The sequence below is a fragment of the Miniopterus schreibersii genome (genome assembly GCF_964146895.1).
Source record: "Miniopterus schreibersii genome assembly, chromosome: 1".
NCBI classification, from domain to species: domain Eukaryota; kingdom Metazoa; phylum Chordata; class Mammalia; order Chiroptera; family Miniopteridae; genus Miniopterus; species Miniopterus schreibersii.
In genome coordinates this window covers 87531860-87555834 of record NC_138101.1, presented here as the reverse complement: position 1 = coordinate 87555834, position 23975 = coordinate 87531860, and the positions used below count along the sequence as shown (strand labels likewise).

Genomic DNA, 23975 nt, shown 5'->3' with positions numbered 1-23975 from the left:
AGAAGAGCTGCTGTAGAAGAATGAAGTGCTGCTCCGTAGAGATCCATACAGGGCATGTTAAAGGTAGAAGCTGCACCAATGCTGGCCTCTGACTTTGCACTCTGCTCAGCAATAGAATCTACTACCAGCTATAGAACTGGCTCTCTAACTTTTGCCACCAGTGATTTTTCACAGACTGTTTGCTGCGTGCTGGGGAAGAGCCACTTTCTTTTGTCTAAAATTTTCTGGCCATTAATTATACCCAAGATGACATGTTTTCATATGATAAGTAAACAAAGAAACATCATTCTTGGCTTTGGAGGAGTAACAGTGTTGTGTAAAATCAGACCATTACTCTTGAAACCCTATCTATAACATTCTTTTCTACTCATCTAGACAGATATTCTCTAAATGGCCCTGAAATAACAATTTATTTTGTAAAAGCACTAGACTTAAACCTATTCCCAAAACACTAACCACCATATAGAACAAAATCCTTGTGAATTTCCTATTATAAATTTATATATGATTCTTTGCTGCTAGTCTCAAGATTTCAAATATTTATGCTTTACTTTTTAAAAGTCAGGTTTCCTGGTATATAATTTATGTACAGTAAACCCTCAGGCTTCTTCTTTAAATAATAAGCCAGAACAAAAATGTATCAATGCTTTAAAATTAAATAATAATTCTAAGAGGTGAAAAGGTAAAAAGTCCTTTTTGATCAGTTCGTTGGTTTACTGCTTCATTTACGCAAGAGACAAAGAGAAGTGATCAAAATTTTCATAACAAAGGGATTTCTAACTCAGGATGGCTGTCAGAGAACCTACCATGAAGGACAGTTAAGGGTCTGTACAAAACTGCTTTATTTAGGAATCAGAATACAGCAAGAGAAGTCAGTCCAATAACACCTGGTCCTGTGGGTCATACAAATTTTTCTGAACATCAAACACATGGCAATGACTTATAGAAAAGAAAAGCAGATGTCATCTGTTACTGAGAAGTGATATAGCATAAATGCCTCAAGAGTGATGGCTACCCTTCACTTCAGAGTGGATTTCTAGTGGATACTTATTGAGATATAGAAGTCATTTTCAGCATGTGAGTAATACTCATACATTAAATAATTCATTAGATTAGTAAGCTTAATGCTTTATGAAGCAACGTATCACTTTTGACAATGAACTACTTAAATATATTACTTTATGAATTATTACACAAAAAACTTAGATTAGGAACAAAAAGTATATCGTGAACTCTTGTTCCCTTACTCTGCCTCCTTCCAAGAATTAAAATGACAAATTCTGTATCATAATTCATTCTCACTCACATATAAAAATGATCAATATGTAAAATGATCTGTATAGTTACCAATCTGGTGCCATCTATATTAAGGATGTGACTTTGGGAAAGTTACCTAACTTCTCTGGGTCTGTTTCCAAACCTACACAATGGAGATACAAAGAACACCTGCTCTATAGGGTCACTGTTAAGCTAAATTAGAAAATACAAGTACAGTTCTCTACACCCACCCCCCCCATACCCCGAGCTGTGCCTAGTACAGCCCAGCCTTCAATAAATATAAGCTGTGGAGATGATCATCATCAACCTATCCCCTACATAACAAGATGGAGATGACTTAACAAATTAGGTAGGAAGTTCATGCTTTCACAGTGACTTATCAACACCACAAAAATGTTTCTTGAGCCCTGGCTGGTGTGGCTCGGTGGTTAGAGCATTATCCTGGAGCACCAAAGGGTCTCTGGTTCAATTCCCAGTCAAGGGCACATACATGGGTTGTAGGTTCAATCTCTGGTCCTGGTCAGGGCGTGTGTGGGAAGCAACCAATCGGTGTGTCTCTCTCACATGGATGTCTCTCTCTCTTTTTCTCTCTTCCTCCCCATCTTTCCCTTCCACTCTCTAAAAATCAATAGAAAAATATCCTCGGGTGAAGATTAACAAAACAAAACCAAAACCAAAAAAAATGTTTCTAGATAGTCTAAGGGATCAAATTTAAATTCTCCTAAGCAGATTTCATCACAAAGACAGCAGCGGTAGATTACACAGTTTCTGTGCACCATGTGCCAGGTGCTCTGCCCTGTGCTTTTCATGTGCTATTTATTTATGTCTCACAATAGCCCTAGGATGTGTACAACTACTGATTTTACATGTTACAAAAGAGAAAACAGAGATGTGATAGAAGTTAAAAGACTAGCTCAAGGTCACACAGCTAAATAGTGGTGACACCAGGATCTGACCAGCTCTGTGGGTCTCCGAGGCCTACGGAATTAACTGTCATGCAGAGTGTGGAGTTCTGATGTGCATGCTAAATGTGTCTGCAGGAAGAAGAAAAGGAATATTGATGATGAACTGGAGTAATAGTCATAGCAAAGGGACTAGGAATGAAAGGTGTCACACTGCTATTAATAAAAGTGATTTTTAAGCAAAAACATGTATGTGTAAAATTACTATATCTAAGAAAACACTAGTATAAATGACTGAGCTTTAATTATTTCATGGCATTTCTGCAATAGGCTATTTTTCCATGAAAGCATTCCAGAAAGCCCTTTGTTCCTCATGTAATTTTTTTATCTATAGAAAAATAAAATCAAAGAAGCTGTATGTATTTAATAGCTCTTATTTCTCAGAAACCTTTTTTTTTGGGGGGGGGGAGCAGCAATGTTAGAAAGGTTCCAGAAGTATCGAGATACAAATCTGTTTTTCCTTAAAGCATCAAACGTCCTGACCAATGGGTACAATCATTTTATATGGCTTTTATCACCTCAGCCCTCGCCAGTGTCTCTCACATCGATGCTTCTCTCTTTCCCCCTTCCACTCTCTCTGAAAAGCAATGGAAAAAATATCCTTGGGGGAGGATAAAAAAATTAAAAAATAAATAAAATATCACCTCAGAGTTGCAAATTTAGTAAACATAAAAGAGGACTTCGGCTGGTTGAGAATACTGTAAGTTACTTCTGTATACCTTGTGAAAACCATTTAGGAGAATTTTAAAGCGGAGAAGTGCTCTAGGTGTGATTTAGTACATTAAGTGGTTTTATCTTCATGCTTCAAGAAAGCTGATCTTTTTCTCCAAAATTATTATAAAAGCATCAGAAAGAGAAAGAATAATAAAAAAAAGACATGAAAAAAAATTTCACGAATGCGAAAGCCCTAGGAAGGTCATTTCATATTTCATAAACTGAAGGTTACTAATCACATTTTTTTCTAAAAGGATTTTTTTTTTTTCAGGTATCAACTGGGCACTAAAAGGAATTCTCATTTGTATTAAAAAACAACAACAACAAAAGCAGTTTCCAGACCAAATGGACACAGCTCTCATTCAGCAATGTGATATCTTGCCCCATTCTTACCTGATACGAGAGAGCTCTCCCCCACCTGGGAGGGTGAGGGAGAAACACGCCAGGTTAGAAGTGCTGCCATATGCTAAGCTGTGCTCTAAAACACCTTGACAGTGAAAAGTCAAGACCCAAAACGGCCACTGATTGCTCTTAATACAGTCAGGAACCATGTCTTTTCTTTCTCATGTCCCCCTCCTTGGTTCAATGCCTGAGACATAACTGTTCACAGGCAAACCAATATCATCTCTGTGACTTGTTTTCTCTCGATTAATCCCCTTCTCTTCCTCTGGCAGAATTAAACCTTTCCACCCGTGTTTCCACTGTTTTCTGCCCACCCTTCCTTCCATCACAGCTCCCCAAAGACTTCATTTCATATATTAGTTAACATGTTTTTCTGTCCTTCCCTGTATGTCACTGAGACAGAGCCCAGAGCCCTTTCCAGCTTCAGGGGTCAGTACAGACATGGCACAGGTTCATACTTCTGAACAGTGGTTTCATCAGAGACTATGGCAGGAAGAATCAGTTTGTAAGATACTGTGACTGATAATATGAAAACGTGAACATGCACATGAAAAGATGCTCAATATCACAGCCATTAGAGAAATGCAAAGCGAAACAACGAGATACCACTTCCCATCCACTATAATGGCTGTGATCAGGAAGACAAGCAACAGCATGTAATGGCTGGGGTTGGAGACACTGGAACCCTCAGACATAGCTGGAGGAATGTAAATTAGTGCCCATGCTTTGAAGAACATTCTGGTAGTTCCTTAATTGGTTGAAAACAGAGTTACAGTAAGACCCAGCAATTTCACTCCTAGGTGCAATACCTAAGAGGAATGAAAACATTTGCCCACTCAAAAGCTTGTACACATATGCTTACAGTGTAGCAACGTTATTCATAAAAGCCAAAAAAAAAAAAAAAAAAGTGGAAATAACCTAAAAACCTATCAACTGATGAATGGACAAATGAAACGTGGTATAACCATACAATGGGATATTATTTGGCCATAAAAAGGAATGAAACACTAATACATGGATGAACCCTGACAACATGCTAAAGTGAAAGAAGCCAGTCACAAAGGAGCACATATTTTATGGTTCTATTCACATAAAATGTCCAGAGCAGGTAACTGTCTGGATTCAGAAAGTAGATTAGTGGTTCCCAGGGGCTGGGGAGAGGGTTGAGCATGGTGCTAAGGGGTGTGGGTTTTCCTTTGGGGATGATAAAAGTGTTCTGTGATAGACTGTGGTGATGGACGCCAACTGGATGAATATACTACGAGTCACTGAACTGTACACTCTGGATGGATTGTATGGTTTATGAGTTATATCTCAATAAAACTGCTAAAAAACCAATAACATGTGAGCTCTCTGGCATCTGGCTAGTCTTTGATTGGCACATAAGCAGGAACTGGAGTGGTCACCAAACTAAGTGCTTACTTCGGAATGAAGTCTCTCTGAATCACTTTTTTTTCCAGTCTCTGGAAGACTAATCATTTTGGGGAAACTAAAGCAGTTCAAAGAGAGTTAAACTATAAAAGTCACCTAATCTGATTCCTCCGATGCTCATTAATCTGCTGACTCTCTGCATATACTGTTTATTGGTTTTCTCCCTCATATTGCCCGTGAAAATATGTCAAAGCTTGTTAGGAGAGTCTGAACCGCAGACACTCGCAGGAGAAGCTGCAATCTCCAATGAGTCAAGTTTATAACTGCTTGAGGAAGCAGGAGGGAGGCAATAGAGAGAGAGGGAGAGATGAGATGGCTAAAACAACGAAATTCATTTCTTAGGAAATTATATACGAAATGCAATGATTCACCTCACACTTAAAGGTACGGTTTACAGAAAATTAAATGTACCTGGAATATATACAGAAGATTTAGAACAAGAGTTTCCATAATTACTGTTGAAAAGCAAGATACTGGTTTTTCAAATTTATTATTACCCTAATTATTAAAAATAGTAAACAGTGGGGCAACAAAAATTAAATTTGCCCAAGTCACAAAGTTTAAAAGCATTAGTTAAGGCAGATGACTTTTAGATTTCATTTATTTACAAAGAAAGACTTTTCTGTAGTATATTCATCTTTCTCTTTCTACTAACATGAGGTTCTGTTCTGAGACTTTTAAATAGTTAAGGGAAATCCATTTAAATATCTCTTTAAAATATGCCATGAGAACCTTATAAACTTGCTCAAAGGTTTAAACAATCTCATCTTCATTTTTAATTTATTTTTTGAACCATCAATGCAAGCTTTTACTTCAAAAGGTTTTCACTCACATTTACTCATAAGCAAGGCAAACACCGTAACAAAGCGCAGATTATAAGTGGCCCCTGTGAATGCCCAAGACAATATTCAGCATGTGTGAATTCTGAGGATTAAATTACTCTCCTGCGAGATATGTATCTTATTTCTTCAATACCCAAACAACTGGAACAGCTTATTTATCCAAATCAATTAACAAAATTAAAAAGAAAAGGCACATTCAAAGGGGAAAAGAATCTTATCAGAATTTAAAAAGAAATGTTGTCCCAGAAAGAATCCAAGACACAGCTTTGTAAATCCCAAGAGGTATTTAAAATCAGAGCTAATAAAGGAGACAAATAAAAATGTTAACTTTTCTATACAGGAGAGGCACCAAACGAAAGAAAACTAAACCACAGGCTTTGTTACCAGTATCTTGAAAAACCAGGGTAGTGAAAGTGACAAAGTGAGATTATAGTCTCCTGCCTTCCTTATTAAGTGATTTTTATAGGGGGCTAGACAACAGAACTGAATTCTTCATTGAATTCAGTATGAAAATCCTCTGCAGAAAAGAATACAACTATCTTCACAAATCATTGTTTGACTTACATTCCAATTTTAATGGAAATCACTCCTTAATCTTGGTTGAAATGAAATTTATTAAGAGACATAGTATGTTTATTGGAAAAACGAACAAACCCAAACACAACGATAAATTCCCAACCTGCCACTGTCAAAAACTTTTATAGTATTTAACTCTATTTTCAGACTTTTATTTAAAACCAAACCAAAAACACATCCTGCCATTTAAAATTCTTTTTGAATTCCACCATCTCTTGAAATGATGAATTAGGACTAGGCAATTCTCACCAGGAAGAAACACACTTGTAGAGTGCCCTGGGAAATTACATGTATGCAATTATCTCATTAATTTTGACAATAATTAATTTGCTTTTTCCATCAGGCTCAATCTGCAGTAATGAAATAACGCTAACATGAAACTAAAGTAAAACACACAGGCATATCCATTCTGTAATAGTAGGGACCACCTCTTTAGCTCATTGAGGTTATTTTTTAAATGCTCTATATTTGCAGGCAAGTCACAAGGTTGACAGGAATAAGCAGGCTCATGGAGTCTCATTAATCACCTTTCTGTACAATGGAGGTTTAAATGAAGACTGTACAGTAAGCACAACTAAGCATGATTTTAACAACATGTTTCTTCCTACTCAAAATATTGTTGACCTATCGTCAATGCCTATCAAACATGGCACACAGTAAGTGCTATATAAATGTTGTTATTGATAAAGATAATGATAAAGGTATCTTTTGGGAAGAGACTCTTTCACAACTAGGTAGGTATAGAAAAGAAAGGCATAATAACAAGAACTGACTTCAAATTAGCAAACTGGAAATCAGCAACAACAGGGAGTCATGAAACACTTTTTGTTTTTATCTAAAAAGAGAAAGCAGTGGATTCTTCATAATATATATTTCACTCATGTTTTTAATATTAATAACTGACACATGCAATTTACTAACAAAAATGTGGACCATGAAATTTATTTAGATTTGATTTACTCAAATCATCTTTATTACGTAAATTAATTTTTTATTGTCACATATCCAAGATAATCCTCTGAACATCAATTTTTACTGCAAAATAGTATAAAAATTTAAATGCTATATGCATCAAAGTTTTTACTGAGCAATCATGTTTCTTTTTATGCATTTATAAAACCTGTTTTTCAAGCTTGTGTCAAACAAAGCATATATGATTGAATCAATGATCTGAAATAACCCCTTTATTCCCTTCTTTCTGGTTAAAGATGTTCTGGGATTTTTTTCTAGGTTAAAAAGTGTTCAGTGTTTAATGATAAAACTTATTCATTTATTTTGCTAACTTTTCATCTAAATTTTATTTGAGCAAGAGCCAGTTCTAATTTGCATTATTTGAAGGGAAAATGCCAAATGCTCACCCTTCAAGATTATATTTTTTACCTTCCTTTAGTATAAGCAAATAAATTCTCAGTGTCACTGCTGCTGAGTTTCCCTGCTATTTTTATATTCTACTGACAGAATATTCAAAGCTGACAAATGTTGTAGAACAGACATAGTTATTAAAAGCTTCAATTTACAGCAAATAGTGACAAGTATGCTTTTGCTGCCCATAAAGCAGAATCGAGGAGGTGTAAATATACAGGGAAGGTGGGAAAACACACTTTACTTTTCAAAACAGTTCCAATAAGCAATGCTCATTTGAAATATTACTCTAAAGGTATTAGGTTAGCTATTAATTCAAAGAATAAAAATAGAGTGATGACTGGCAACTTTTAACAGTACTTTAAAAGCTTTACTTATAGATATTGTTTTTTATCTAAGGCAGGCATTTTGAAAAATCATAAATAATTAAAAATTCAAGATGGTGAGTTTTGAACAAGAATCATGTATTTGCAAGAGGGAAAAGAAATGAAGCCAATGAACAAAATATTTCTACCGCACAGGAATGGCCAGTTTAGTGTTGCGTTTCCTAAAATTGACAGTAACCCAGACTTTTACTATGTTATCAAATTTTTTGAGGGGAGAAAGCATTTATGTATCCCCAAAATATATAAATTCTGAGTAATAGCAGGGGTCAGATGATGTAAGATAAATTTCAGAGACGACACTATAACATTTCTTATATGGAGCCCTTCGGTGACCCCTCAATGACCTCTTTGGAGGCTGACTCTCTGTGGCGCTAAACCATAAAATATATTGCTAGCACCAGTTACAAGTGGGAAGACAGACAGGCAAAGAGACCAGGAAAATTCATATAGAAAAAGCAAACAAACTTTCTCCCATTCAAAAAGCATGTCAACCCCGAAAGGGGCTAATTGAGAAATGTCTGCTCTGAAGCTATTGAGAGGCACTGACAATGTGAAGAAGTAGGTGATTCACCTGCACCAAGGCAGGAAAATCAAGTAAGAATCTGGAGAAATGAACCAAAGACAAACTTTCAAGGATGTTGAAAATATCCTATGGTTATTCCCCCTTATCCACAGAAGACGCAGCCCAAGACCTCCAGTGGATGCCCGAAACCTAGGGTAGTACCGAACCCTGGTATGCAGTGCCCTAGACATACATACCTGTTCAGTTTGCAGGAACAGTTTACAGCTTATAAACTGTTTATATCCAGAATTTTCATTTAATATTTTCAGACCACAACTGACCGTGGGTAACTGAAACCGTGGAAAGCAAAACCAAGGAAAGTGGAACCGCAGTTAAGGGGGGGACTACTGTACCTTGACTGGGGTGTTGGTTATACAAATATACTCATTTGTCAAAACTCAGGGAACTATACACATATAGTCTATACATTACAGGTATGTAATCACATTTTGAATTTTTTAAAACTCAAAAGTAGACACTAATTTTAATGCATTCGATGGAAAATTAAGAATCTGTTAATCTGTTATAAAGTTTTCTTTAAAAATAGAAAGATGTAAAATGGAGAACATAGCACATGTGGGGGGGGGAGACACAGGAGCACAGCAGAGACAAATCATCACATTTTGAGTCCCTATTTAGAAAAACAATCTTCCCAAAGGCTTAAATATTTAGTGCTCAAGAGGGTGAGAAAAGGAAAGAAGTAATATACCTCATATCTGTACAACTCGGACATATGTTAGCTACTTTTCATAAACAAGCTTCTGCCCTGTAATAGGCTCTTCATGGTATCCCCATTTTAAAGTTGATGAAATATAGGAAAAGTTCAGAGATGTGCCTATGGATACACAATTAGGAAAAGACCAGGATGCAAACAGATCTCCTACTCATAATACTCACAAAACAATACTCTGTGTACATAGTGTGTGTGTGATGTATAAAATGCAAACCACTATCAGCTTCACATAGTGGTGATCAAGCTTCCCTGCCTCACCTCCACACAGGACTGGTGGGTGTTAATGTTCTGGGAACTGAGTGCATAACCTGAAACAATCAAGAATTTCTTTTCTGAAATATTCACCCATTCATTGGTTTGAAAATCTGCAACAAGGTACACTTGGGTATTCAAATATGTATCAGCTAAATATTTACAGCCCAAAGGGCTCTTTGAGTAAAAATATTAAATATTATTTTATTATTTCAGTACAATTTCTATTATTATTTGACTGAAGTTAATCATACCTGACTTCAGAAAAGCAGGAAGAAGATAATACCATAGGACTGCATTTTCTGTGAATTACTTACTGGGATGTGCTTTTCAGAAGTTTTACAAAAAGTGGGGGAAATGGTACACCCAAAGGGATTTCACAGAAGTTCGAGGCCCAAATGTGACACCAGAGCTAATGGGTACCTTGGCTGCTCCCAGAAGACGCGTTCTCAAGTTAGACTGCTAGGATTCCTAAACACTAAAGTAGGATTCTGCATTAATATGCTCTTCTTCCCATACAGCCTCTAGGAACTCCAACTGTGTAGCGTAAGAGGGTCAGGGTGACCCTGAAACACAAATGGCTTGCATATTTGGCTCACTGTGCTTATTCCTAATTTAAAACACACACAAACCCATAATGAAGGAAATCCGTTAGTGGGGATTTCATAATCACGATCATTGACGCAACCCACTTGGGCCTTTTCTTCCTCAACAGAAAAATGCATTTTGACCAACTATACTGAAATTTAAACATTTTAAAATAAAGAAATAAAAAGCTAGCACTTCAAAAAAATGCATTTTACATTATTCAAGAAAATGTGCAAAATTCAACCTAATGCTTAGGAAATACTTGAGGATATAATATAGGTGTGAACTACCTGTTTCAATTCAATTGTGACAATACTGAAAAATTTCCTCTCAAATGAAATTTTTATCTTTTTCCACAATGAGGAATGAAAAACAAGAAATGTGATAATCAAGGCAAAACTTGCTAATACACAATAACCCCAAAAGTATAAGGAAAGTGTGTTGACTAAAAGCATGGACTTGTGCCCCAGCCAGTGTGGCTCAGTTGTTTGAAGTGTTTCCTATGCACCAAAGGGTTCTGGGTTCAATTCCTGGTCCAGGTGCATGCCCAGGTTGCAGGTTTGATCCCATGTCAGCATGTGTACAGGAGGCAACCAACAGATGTTTCTCTCTCACATAGATTTCTCTCTCTCCCTTTCTCTCTCTCCTGTCTAAAAAAAAAAAAGAGGAAAATTAATCATTTTTAAAAAGCATGGACTTTTGACTTGGAAGGAATGGTTCAAAGGAGCTGCATTACTGAGGGCAAAGAACTTATTCAAAGCCTCAGTTTGCTGATCTATACAGTAGGAATGATTACATTTTCTGTCAACCTCAGATTATTCTGAGCAATCAATAAAAGAACTTATATAAAGGCTTAGCAGAGTACGTGGTATACGTGTTCCATAGTTATATAATTACATTATGTATAATTTTGCATACATGTAATATAATAATGCATATATAATTGAGAATTCTATAATTATTTTGAATACTGCTGTGATAATAAAAATACAAGAGTATGAGATTCCTTTTTTCCTTAGTTTTTTTAATTATGAAATTTTTATAAACATTTACATGTTTTTAGTAAAAGTTATAAATTACAAAGTTGCATGTAATTTGAGAAAAATGAGAAGCAGAAAACATAAAGAACAAAAACAACACAATCCTGCCACTTGAGAACATTTCTATTAATATTTAAGGTGTATCATTTAAAGCTATTTTTAAAATACAAATTAGCTTAGAGGTACAGGTATACTGTCTGCTTTTTACATTTATAATATGTTATAAAATTTCTTCAAATCATTAGACTTACACAACACAGCTTTGTTTTTTACAACACAACTTTAAAAAGCTGCACCGCTTTTGATCATACTGTTGAACAATTATTTACTCAATTATATTTTGTGGAGCACCCTGTCATTCCCAATTGTTGTTATTGTAAATGAGGTTAAGTTTATGTTTGCTTACTTATTTGTTAAGAAAATTATTACTTCATATGCAAAATAAAGTGAACACCAGCTAAAGAATTCCACTGCAGCTCAAGTTTTAGCTGGTGGTGGTAGGGGCTTGTTTTATAAAATAAATGTATTTAAACAAGGATTTTTAGGTAGTTTCAGAATTCCTTTCCATCATGCATCATGACCAACCACGTGTACACCAGGAGATGCCCAATCACATATTTGAATTAACTGAGGTAAAACTGGAATGACTTACCTCACCTAACAGAATCGGTTTACAATGTACTTCTATGAACACTATGTAATTCAAGGAGGAAAGTGGCTTTAACAAAAGTGAGAAATTTTACTGAAAATTTTTTGGAAATGCATCATATAATAAAAAAAATTCCTTGTTTCTGGTAATATTTAATCAACAAAATTCACAATCAGAAGAAACAAAATGAGAGACAGACATATTAGTAGCTGTCAATAATGTGTTTCAATACCATATAAACAGAAGAACCAGATAAACAATGTTCCAAGGAAAAACACTCTACCCTTTAAATCCTGGAAATATGCAAATACAGTATAGTTTCACATGCTCAGAAAACTGGTTCTTTATTCCGAAGAGATTTTTCTGTTAGTGTAACAAACTAAAAACAAAATATGAATGACAAGTGTACATACTTAGCTGATGGAGAACAGAGTCCAACAGTAACCACATTAATCTCTCACTGAGGTTATGTGACTTCCAGGCAGAAATATTGATTGATTCAGAGCTAGTCTACTGCCACACAGTTTGACAAGTTTCAAATCCGTGCTGAGAAATTTCCCCTTGAAATGGTAACTTCTAGTACTTGTTGTAGCTTATCTGGTTAATTTGGTAACTGCCTTGATTATCTAGTTTAATTCAAACAGTAAGAATTTTTAACAAACAAGCTGTTAAATAATAAGAGTATGTACACATTACCCCACGAGATACCAAAAGTGCAGGAAATTCTTTGTTTTCCCTCTCCCACAGTCATCTTCAGCTGTCCCAAGGTCATCTTATGACAGCTCTTGTACCCACAGTCATCAATCAGGTTCTGTAACCTTTCCCCTTACTCAGGACGAGACCCAACTTGGCCCTCTACTGGATTCTTCTGGTGGATAATAGGTTTTGTGGCATGATTTCTCTTCACCTCAAACACAAGGAATTTTAGTGCCTTTTCCTTTATTCGAACCACTGCATATCTTGTGTTTTCATTTTGTATGCTACTTTTCAAATTTAATCACAACAGAAAATAAAACCACAATGTATTTTAGAAGACTATTCCTTAATGTTCTCTTTTGAATGATCTAATCTTGGGGGTTGAGATTAAACAAACATACAAACTGGTGTCACCTGGTCTGCTGTGGATCTTTCTCTGCAGACACTTCCTTCCCCTTGAAAATATGAATCAAGTTTGTCTGAAGGTTCAAGGTTTGATCAGAGAATATTCTAGTTTAAAAGATAACTTGATGGTGGTGAAGAAAAACAGTAACAATTTCCTAAATTATTTTTCTCATTATATATGACACAACAGAAATGGTAGATTCTATTTGTCTACTTGGGTTCTTGAATGAACGCAATTGAGAGAACATGAGAATTCCTGTGGCCCCACATCCTTTCCCACAAATAGTAGTGTTCCAATTTTAATTTTACCAACCTGTTAGTTGTAAAATGGCATCATTGTGGTTTTATTTGTAGTCTCTGATTAATAATGAGGTTGATCATTTTTCATGAATAATAGCCATTAATGTTTTTTTGAAATGCTTGTTTATAGCTTTTACCTTTTATTTTATTCATATAATTTCTTTTTAAATTTTTTTAATTGATTTCAGAGAGAGGAAAGGAGGGGGAGAGAGATAGATAGAAACATCAATGATGAGAGAGTCACTGACTGACTGCCTCCTGCACACTTCCTGCTAGGGACGGAGCCGCAACCCAGGCATGTGCCTTGACCGGGAATCGAACCTTGATCTCCAGGAATCCCCTGGATCACAGATCGATGCTCAACCGCTGAGCCACGCCAGCCGGAGTTCATATAATTTCTTTATCTGTTTTAAACACTAATCCATTGTCAGAAAATATGTTGCAGATAATTCCTCCCATTCATGATTTGTCTTTTCAATTTGTTAATGCTATTCTTTGATAAATCAAAAACTTATTTTAATGTAGTTGAATTTACCAAATTTTTTCCTTTATTGTTTGTTTTTTGTGTTTGGGGTAAAAAATCCTTCCCCTATTTATTTTATTTTATTTAATTTACATTCTGTGTAGCTTTTATTTTATAAAAAACTCATTTCAAATCTGCATTAAACTAAGTTGAGTGCAAAGTCTTACCAAAAGAGGCCTGGTGGTCTCTCATTTACAAAACCATATGACCATTGTTGCTGGTCTTTAAATTCTGGGAAGGACCCTTCAAATGGCTTTATGTTTGCATGTTTCCATGTCAGAGCATAGGAATAGACTTTTGTGTCCACTGTAAAGTGTTCTTCAACTACCAGAGCATCAAATCTCTTCAGCAGGTCATTCTTGGTAAAGAGACTACAACAAACTTGACATACCCTGGTTTTGCTTAGGTCTTCATTTTCAGCCTCATGTCCTTTAACAGTTACTGTCAGGATGTGTGTGATACAGTTTGACAAACCTGGATCCACACATACAGTTGGAGACCATTCAGCAACATCACGTTTACAGCCAGTTCTTCCTCCGACTCCCAAAGAGCTTGGGGTCATAAAGATATTTTCTTATTTTTTCTTTTGTTGTTGTTGTTCACTGAAAGTTCCATAGTTTTCCCTTTCTTTTAAAAACTTCCTGTTGGTAATTTAGAGTCAAAATATTTAATCCACCTAGAAATGATTTTTGGTATATGTCACAATCGGGTTGATTTTTTTCCTCTACAGGTATAATCTTGTAACTGCATTATTTATTGAATAGTTTATCATCTTCCCATTGATGTGCAACACTCATCCTGTCATAAGTCAAGTTTGCACATAGGCATGGGATTATGTTTGGGCTTTCAATCCTGTTCCATTGGGTTGTCTATGCCTACACTAATACCCTAATACCATACTGTCTTAATTACTATAGGTTTATAATAGACTGTGGTCTCTATAAAATAAAGCACCCCCTTCTCTGCTATTCTGGTTCTTCTTAGGACTCTCTTGGTTAATTTTGACCCTTCACTTCTCCAAATAATTATAGAACTAGCTTGTCAATTTGAACTGCCTTTTCTCTGTGGCTGCTTTTAATGTCTCCTCTTTTGTGTCTGGATACAAATCCCACAGTCCCATCATGGTATATCTAAATATGTATTTGTTTATGCTGCTTGGTATAGTGTGTTCCTTCTATAGAGGATTCCAATCTTTCAACACTTCTGGAAAATTCTGTCTTTATACTTTAAACAAATTGCCTCAGCACTACTGATAAATAATTTCCCAGAGGACTCTCATACTTCTGCATATTTTGTGAGCAGAGGCACTGACAGCTTTAGTTCTGGGATAACTATTCTAGGCTATCTGTACTGGGAAGAGCCTTAGAAGACAGAGGCAGAGTCTCTGTGGAGCAGGGTTCAGATTAGTTTACTGTCCTAGAGAGTAAAGATGATGTCTCTCTCCAAGATGAAGAGCATATCTGCTTACAGGCCATTCTCAAAGACTGCTTGCCGAAGCTCAGGTGACTTTAGGTGTGCCTGAAACTCAGTGCATACCCAGGGTCCACTGGAGCCACTCTCTGCAATATCCCCAAGGGACTTGGGGATCAGGATGAACTGGCTTGAACATTGAGCTCATGCCACTTACTGAGCCGAGTAATAAAGTCCTTTGTGTCTCACCTAGGAGTCTCACATCTTCAAATAGCATTCATAAAATTGTAACAAGCTAATAAAAATAAAAATTTTAAAAATTATTTTTATTTATAAAATTTAATTATAAATGTGTATTATGTTAATATTTCAGACGCTTTACAGTTCTTGACATGCCCCATTTTCAATATTTTAACATTCTTATAATTCTATTTGGTTCTTTTTGAAGTCTTTCTGATCACTTTTCATGGTCGCTTATGCCCTGCTCAATTTTTCCTTTATATATTTCCCATGTATTTGTTTTATAGTCAGTACTCAGTATCCCAGTGTCGTAAGGTAAATGTTTACCGTCTCTATGATGCTTGTAAAATTTGGGTTACGTTCTTCCCTATTCGGTAATTGTTTTTGCTGAGTGTTTGGTAACTTTTATAAGCTGAATCTATAGGAATCTAAGGGAACCGGATGCTAATGTGTTCCTTTAAAGAGGATTCACGCTTGTCTCTCCACCACGTGACAGGGGGCCGACTGATTGAGAACCATGTTATTTAATTTTTTTAGGCTAGGGTTTACATGACCCTGCAAGAGTTATAAAGTTATATGACACATTCACCCCAAAATAAGCTTATAGTGGAAAACTCTCAGGAGAGATGATTACTCCCCTTAGAGCAATAGCAAAAGCAGAATTGATTGTCTGCTCCTTTGCTTGGTGAGCTAACTTTTTTCCAGCCCTGACTTTCACGGAGGGTGCAGCCTCTGTGAACATTCTAGCTTTGTGAGTGTTTCACGTCTGGCCCTAACCTGCCCCAGACCCCAGGGCTAGTCCTGGCAGTGAAGTTCTGAATTCCTCACGTAGGCAGCATCACTGCACACAACTCCTTCTCTCTACCACACTGCTTTGGTTTCAAATTACTGTACAAACTTTTTGCACCTTGGCTTACAAGTTCAACAATATTTCTAATAGGCACGTTTCTCTGTTTTATTCTACACCTATCTTTCATATTGAGGAAGCTATTAGAATATTGGGTCCCTGTAAACTATCATTTCTTTTTTGTTGTTGTTTTGTCCATACTCTACCCCCCATGGGTGTTTTTTCTTTTTTTAAAGTGCCTTTTAGAGACGGTTAAAACTAGTTAACCATGCAAGCAGGCAGGAAAGACTTTAAAATAATAGCTTTTCTGTAAATTACAAAATTTAGACTAAAAGCATTCCACAGCACCCATACAGCTGGTATAATCTAACACATTTATCACATTGACATTCTTATTTTCACAAGTTTAAAACAAAGCATTTTCATTGACCATTTTACCCAATGTGCCCATGGTATTTATAACACCTCTCTTGAGAAACATTAGATAATTTTTTGGATGAATTTCTGACGAAACAAAAGACTAGAAATTCTCATGAACCAATATTTATTTGAGACATCAAAAACTCCTACTACATACTTAAAAGAAAGGTTACCTTATATTTTTGTTAAATATACAATGTAGCTTCTTACTGATCCCACAAAGATGTCTCTATGTTCACTTTCCTAACAAAATTATACTGTCACTTTTTGACTGTCCTTCATGTACATAATCTAACCCATCTTAACTCTTAATAGATTCTTGGGTGTCTTAATTGTGGAAAATTTTAGTCACAGCTTGTAAAATATATTTTTGGTGACTTGATATACATGTTTTAAAATCCCAGAATATAGGAATCAATCAATGAGAGTACTGTTAAAATTCTGTGTATTTAGATCAAAGGAGCTCCCAAATTTCAATTAAACATTCTCTGATAGTTCATAAACTAAATCATAAGGATACATTTTAATTAAAGAAAAAACTGGAAACAATTTTTTCCTGCCATTTAAAAACTACAAGACAAAATAATCAAAGAAGTCAAGCAAAAGGTAACTATTCTTTGAAGTTCAAGATAAGATTAAATTTGACTATAATCCATGACTGACACATTGGCTGTGGTAGTAACAATAATTTTGGGACATCTCTCAGCAACCCTTCAAAAAAACCCCACTAAGTTGGAAAGGATGAAAGCATATTTGTTCAGTATAAAAACAGAAAAGAGACAGAAATAATGACGTAAAGAAAAGCCCATTCATGTTCTTCAGACTGCTGCTTTCATTTCACGTGGACTGTGCACTTTAAATATCTTGCAGCCAGATCTGAGTCATGGCCAGCCTGTCAGACATGCTCACCACCGTTCTGAAAATGTATTCAGGATGGTCCATTCAAAGTCATCCTGTTCTAAACATGGGGCGCTACGTGAGCATGTACACCAGGAGGGAGACTCATTTGTACCATTCTCATTTGTTCTGCTCCTTTTGTGCATCAGAGAGAAGACAATCTTGGAAAGATGTACGAACTGAAAATAAAGATGGATTACTATTTAAGGGTGTAATTTGCTTGTTTGGATATATCTGTTTTCTTAAATGGAAAGAGGTGCAAGACTCTTTGAACATTTCCTCCTAATGCTCTTGATAATGGGTTAAAAATATTCCCCAATTAAGCCTCAACAGGGCTCGGTGGAGCAAGGCGGGGACCATTAGCTCTGCCATTGTGCAGTACAGGAGGCTGGTGAGCTGGGAGGCATTTGCTGACAACCAGGAAGGTGGCAAAAATCGCCACTCACCAAGCAGGACAACTGCCTGTGTTGTCCATATGCAAAGGTCACCATTGGTCTTTCTTATTTTCACACGTGGTCCCCATGAAAATACAGGAGTCCACTCAGCACACTTAACAACTGGTGTGACGACAATCTTTTCACTTCAACAACACATACAAAATGTAGCCCAGCCCGAAGGGAGGCTCCTAAGCTCATGTTGTAAACAGGATGAAACTATCTGCTTTCATTTTCCCCTTTGGTAGAAGGCTGGCCCCAGAGACAGTGGGTTAATACTTCTAGGAGAGAGCATTCAGGTGGCAGTGGAGTCAACTGGGGAAGTGATGGGTCATAGGCCACCTGCAAAGAAGAGTTCAGTTACTAGTCACTCTGGAAATCACAGAGGCTGGGGTTAAATCTGCCTCCATGAACACTGTTTATGGTACATACACTGACTTTTATTGAGTATTTTATAGAACCCACTGAACTATAGCTCTGGATCATCGAATTCATCTCCTTGAACACATGACTCTATTTTATAAGGAAGAAGGCTTCGTTTTAGTTTCAAAAGTTTATGAGGTCTTAAGGGAAATTCTAGACTTCACAAATGTTCCCTTTCTTGTACTCTCCCCAGAGCTACAGCTGCTGTCCCGCTGGGGCATTCAGACGGAGCTGCTCATGTTCACTGAATGAACCATTTTCTGCATAAAATGGGACTTCTAGAGGATTAATAGTCACTAGGACACCAAACCACAAGGAGCAAGGAACTGTTATATACCGAATAAGATGCCATACACTTAGTTCCTAAAACCATGACCACATCTGGGAGGGGTGCAGTGAATGTTTCCTGTTAAGTGGGTGCTGTAATTAGACAGAGGCTAGACACTGACCGAGGAGACATGAGTTAGAGTCTGCAGTCCTTGCTGGGCAACCCTAGGAGTTCACTTAAATCTTCTGGAGCTGCACTTCCCACCCATGTAAAGACAGGGCATTAATCCAGATTATCTAAGATTTCTTTGAACTCTAGTGCATTATAATTCATATTCTACTTTTAAAAGTTGCATCTATTCTTCTTTCCTAACATGATCTAAGTTTTTACCTTTTTACCAGTTTAGAGATATGTTACAGGAGTAAACATCTCTTTACTGTATATTCTTGCTAAACCCCAGTCCATACTTTTAAAAGTAGTATAATTCATATTCTACTTTTAAAAGTTGCATCTATTCTTCTTTCCTAACATGATCTAAGTTTTTACCTTTTTACCAGTTTAGAGATATGTTACAGGAGTAAACATCTCTTTACTGTATATTCTTGCTAAACCCCAGTCCATACTTTTCTGTGGCATTTTATGATATGTTAACATTTACAGCACCTGATATTCATTGAGTGCTTACTATGTGCCGTACCCAGTTCTTAGGACTCTATTGCTTTATATTGCAGACACTTCCCTAACAGCCCTCTAAGGCACACAGTATCATTCAATTTTACAGATGAGATCATCGATGCTCAAAAGTAAAATAAAGTCAATAACAAGTGGTGAACTTAAGGTATGAGCTGAAGGCAGTCTGGCTCTAGAACTCACCATGCCAACCACACTGTTACACTGACCACAGCAACACGTTACATACTCAACACCAAAAGCAAACACAGTTCTTCATAAAACCCACATAAAGATCATGAACTTCCACTATTTCTCCACTATTCCAAAGAATTCATACCAAATTTTTAGGTACCAGGAATATTTTGATCCCTAAATATTAATGATTTATAATAACATAATACTGAATAAAGATTTTTGTCTAAAATTTATTCCCTAAAGAAAAAAATCTATAATTTTTCTATAGAGATAGTTGATTTCTTTAAACCTATGTAAAAGATTATATTAGGCAAAATGGAAATGATAAAATATATATTTAGGAGACACTGATACTGAAAATATTCCATGGATCACTCTAAATTTCAGGCAAATTTCTGTTACAGGGGCATGATAAAATGGACAAGATAAAACACTGGGTAAAGGAATAAGAACCCAACAGTTCATCTCAGCAGCTATGTGGTTATTTTAATAAATACGCAAAGCTGGCATTCTGCCACATAACATAGCTAATCAGTTGTGAACTTGAAATATCTTTTTAGACTATAATGTGTCTATCCCTGGAATTAAATAATTAATCGTCTCTTTCATTAATACTACTGTTTTTGATTCTAAGATATCTGCATTTTGTCTTGTGCTTTAAGATTAATTTTGATCTCTGTACTATTTACCTGTGACTACTGTACAGATTAATTTTATAGCTCAGTTTTTATTCTACAGCTAGAATCTATATTCTAGAATGCATTGCTGACCACTTGCCAAATGCATCTCTAGACCCTAAAAATAACACTGCTGAACATCAAGAATATGATCTGAAATAATAAATGCTATCTGCACCATACAAAATATATACGGGAAGAGATGGAAAACATGTAAAAACAAATGCACCTAAAAACCCAAAGGAAGGCTAAAGAAGCAAGCACTCATCTGCTGCCAATGTAATGAGGACATACATCTACTCTCAAAGAATGTGTTGATTTGAAAAAACTTACTCTAGCCTTTCCTAATGGTCCATGCTCAGGAAACTGGTTCAGAAAGTTATCTGTTAATCACCACTACATCATAAAGACTCTGGATCTGTCTTGGACTCAAGGATGATACCAATACTCGCCAAGGATGAAACTTGTGCTTTATCTGCCTATCTAGTTAGAAAATCAGCTCTAGAAAACAATATATTTTCTAAGACTCACTTTTTAAACTATGTTCATTATACGTATAAAAAGGAGTAGAGAATAAAAATAAAGAGCACTAAACACTTGAGTAGAGATGATGTCTTGTGGTCTTAAGTTACCACTATTATGATCATAGCCCTGCATTTACTGAGCTCTTACTAAGTGACTTGAACTAGTGAGCACTTTGTGTGCATTAGTTCTCATACCAATGCAACTGTATTGTAGTACTCTATGCAGTGGTACTACAGTACAATGCAATTAGAACGAATAATACCATAAAATGTAGTATTAACTCCATTTTACATATGAAAAATACATGTAATGACCCTGCTAGATTTTAGGCACCTGGGAACCAAGCAAAAATGATAAATCAAATGATACATGATCTGAACCCTCCTGAAGGTTACAATCTAGTAGGAAGAAATGTATTATATAACCACACAAATGAATACAACATTAAGAGCAATAAGTGCTAAGAGATACAAGGTAACAAGCTATTCTGGTAACAGATAACTGTGGTGAGCTGAGCTGAGATTTTGCAGCGAGAATACCTGGGTTTGAATCCTGGCTCTACAGCATATTAACTGTAACCCTGAGCACGTTACTTAACCTCCTCGAATCTCAGTTTCTCCTTCTATAAAATGGGGATACAAGAGTATCTACTTTACATAGAGTTGTTATGATGATTAAATAAGTGTTGAATAAACAATTGTGGCTGATTTCTACTATTATTTGACCTTGATGAGGGGTGGGGGAAGTGATCAGGAAGGGTAGATCCCTTAGAGAAAGTGAGAAATAATCTAAAATCTGCAGGACAGTGGGAATCACTGGGGGAGGACAGATGTTGGGTAGAACAAGGTATCAGATAATGGAAATGCATTACTACTGTCTGCAAAGGTTCTGTGAACACAATATGATGTTAATTAGCCAGGTTATCCTAGATCACTTAACTACTTTGGGAACTTCAACATCAAAAAAATAAGGAGTAAAATTAGATTTATTTCTATGGTTTTATGATGTTTGTAAGTCTATAAAATTTGGACACAACAGAACAAAACATTTGAAATAGACTTTCATTGCACACGTTTTACTCCTTTCCATGGTTCTAAATGGAGCCAAAAGGTTCTCAGGGGCAAATTTTAAGAACATTCCCATTTTATCTCTTTTCTACTCCTCTTGCTCTGATCTCCCTCATTATTAACTTTCCTACATCTGTAAATAAAAGAAATCACACTGCAGTGACCTCATTTTCTGCCTCTGAAGGAGGTTTACACTTCTCCAACTGTAATGTCAATTTTCTGTTTCAGGAGTATTGTCTATCGACATGATTCCAGGCAGCTATGTCCTATCTAAGGGCTTGCTGTATACAAAGATGGGTGGATACAAGTTTAAATTAAGCAAACTGCTGATATAACATTTCACATATTTATGGCTGTAAGATATTGTCAACTCACTGAGAGGCATGTACTTTTTCTCCACACTTTTGTGTACTGCTTTTTGGAGGAGTTCAAGCCTCACTACTTCAACCTCTAGTCGATTGGAAGTATTTGGAAATGTCTATTGTTTAAGATGAACAGTGACACAAAATTCAAAATTGAGAGGCGCTGGCACGGTCAGAGCCTATTTTCAATAACCACACGTTAGGCCAGGGTTATTCAGAGTGTGGCCCATAATCCTGCAGTCCTTCAAATGTTACAGACGGGGGAAAAGATTCAAAGCATTTAAATAACGTGGCCGCCCAGCCTGTGGAGCTGTGATGCCAACCCAGGCCTGCCTTGCTCTGAAACAGAGCTGCAAGTTCCCTTGTAGTGTCTTCTTGAAACTTATCCCTCCTCCCCCAAGCACGACATCGCTTTTTAACCATTTTTCATTAACTTCCATTTTGGAATTTCCACAAGCTGCTGATCTTCCAGTGTTTTGCTACTTTACCCACCTAAGGAAAGCCAATGTCTTCTTCCCAGCTCATTAGAGAGAAAACCCTCCGCCTAAAGGTGACATTGTACTCACAAAAGCCACTATTTCTTCATCTTCATTCCTGCTTATACACCAGCCACCAGAACAAAGCAAAAGTGCTGGTATTTAATGGCGGCCAGCATGTATTTCCTCACAGACTGACTGCCAAAGACCCCTAAAAAGTACAGCCTACACACAAATAATTTCTAGGTCAAAATTTTAAAATATAAAACTAAGATGTAGATAAAGCAATTTCTCTTCAGGGCTGCATAATATGAACCAATATATTGGTTTTTTAAAAATATTTTTTAAAAATTGGTATCAGAGAGAGGAAGGGAATGGAAGGGACAGTGAGAGAGAGATAGAAACATCAGTGATGAGTCATTGACTGGCTGCCTCCAGCATGCCCCTACTGGGGATTGAGCCTGAAACCTGGGCATGTGCCTTGGCCGGGAATAGAACTGTGACCTAGTTCATGGGTCGATGCTCAACCACTAAACCATGCCAGACTGGCAATAAATTGGTTTCTAAAGCTGACCCAGGTGAATGTTTGCTTCCCATTACCTATGCTGGAGCGCAACTAAGTAGGATAATTGTGATACATTTTAAATTAAAGAGGAGAGCATAGGGGCTAGAAGATTTGGCCTGGTACCTAAAAGGAAAAGAAATAGAATCTACCCAATGTTCCCCATGCTTGATATATAACTGGACTCCTTCTTATTCATTGGTAAGATCCAAAATATAGGCACTTAACCTCTAACAATTTCCTCAACTCAGCTAGCAATGCAGACATATAGACATGAACTGATGAGCTGATATCTTATTCAAAGCAAAAAGCCCAGCAGTAGATCAGTCTATTGCTGTCTGTCTTGGGCTACACATCAATCTAGGGCTGGCAGGCAGGTGGCTAGTCAAAGCCCTGGGAGAACTTAGGGACTTTCTGAATCCTGTCCCATGAAACCTCTTCTCTACTAGACATCTCTCCCTCTAGGAGTATTCAGAAACGTCATATTCTGTCTATAGGAGACAAAACTTATCTTTCATGCCACCCTGCCTTGCCTCCTACCCTTTCTTCTAGTGTGTCCTTGGTCAACATCGGTCAGCACCATGGATAGCTCCGCAGGGACTTTCAGCTCCACACTGTGCTGAAATGAAAGAATCTTTTATAGCTTGGGGGAGGGGGAGGTTTTGGGGTGGAGTGCATGGGATCTGAGCTATTTTTATTTTCTTTTTTAAGGTCAAGTAATGTGATGGCTTTACAGACACTTTCCTCACAATTCCATGGTAGACATGCTGTTAATTTTCTCATTACATTTAAAATATTT

General features: G+C 36.6%; 1 protein-coding gene across 4 annotated transcripts in view; it reads right to left on the bottom strand.

Annotated features, from left to right (window-relative positions):
* Nucleotides 1–23975, bottom strand: part of RSU1 (Ras suppressor protein 1) — a 170578-nt gene that overhangs the window by 37934 nt on the left and 108669 nt on the right. The window contains exon 9 of one of the 4 annotated variants that reach the window (XM_081143589.1): nucleotides 9333–9350. The exons of 2 other annotated variants lie outside the window; for them this stretch is intronic. In XM_081143589.1, the coding sequence (XP_080999715.1) occupies nucleotide 9350 (1 nt within the window). In that variant the 3' untranslated portion in view covers nucleotides 9333–9349. Of the gene's footprint in view, nucleotides 1–9332; nucleotides 9351–16727; nucleotides 18292–23975 lie in introns of those variants that run through there. One more of the 4 variants, XM_081143588.1, reaches the window with a different exon arrangement.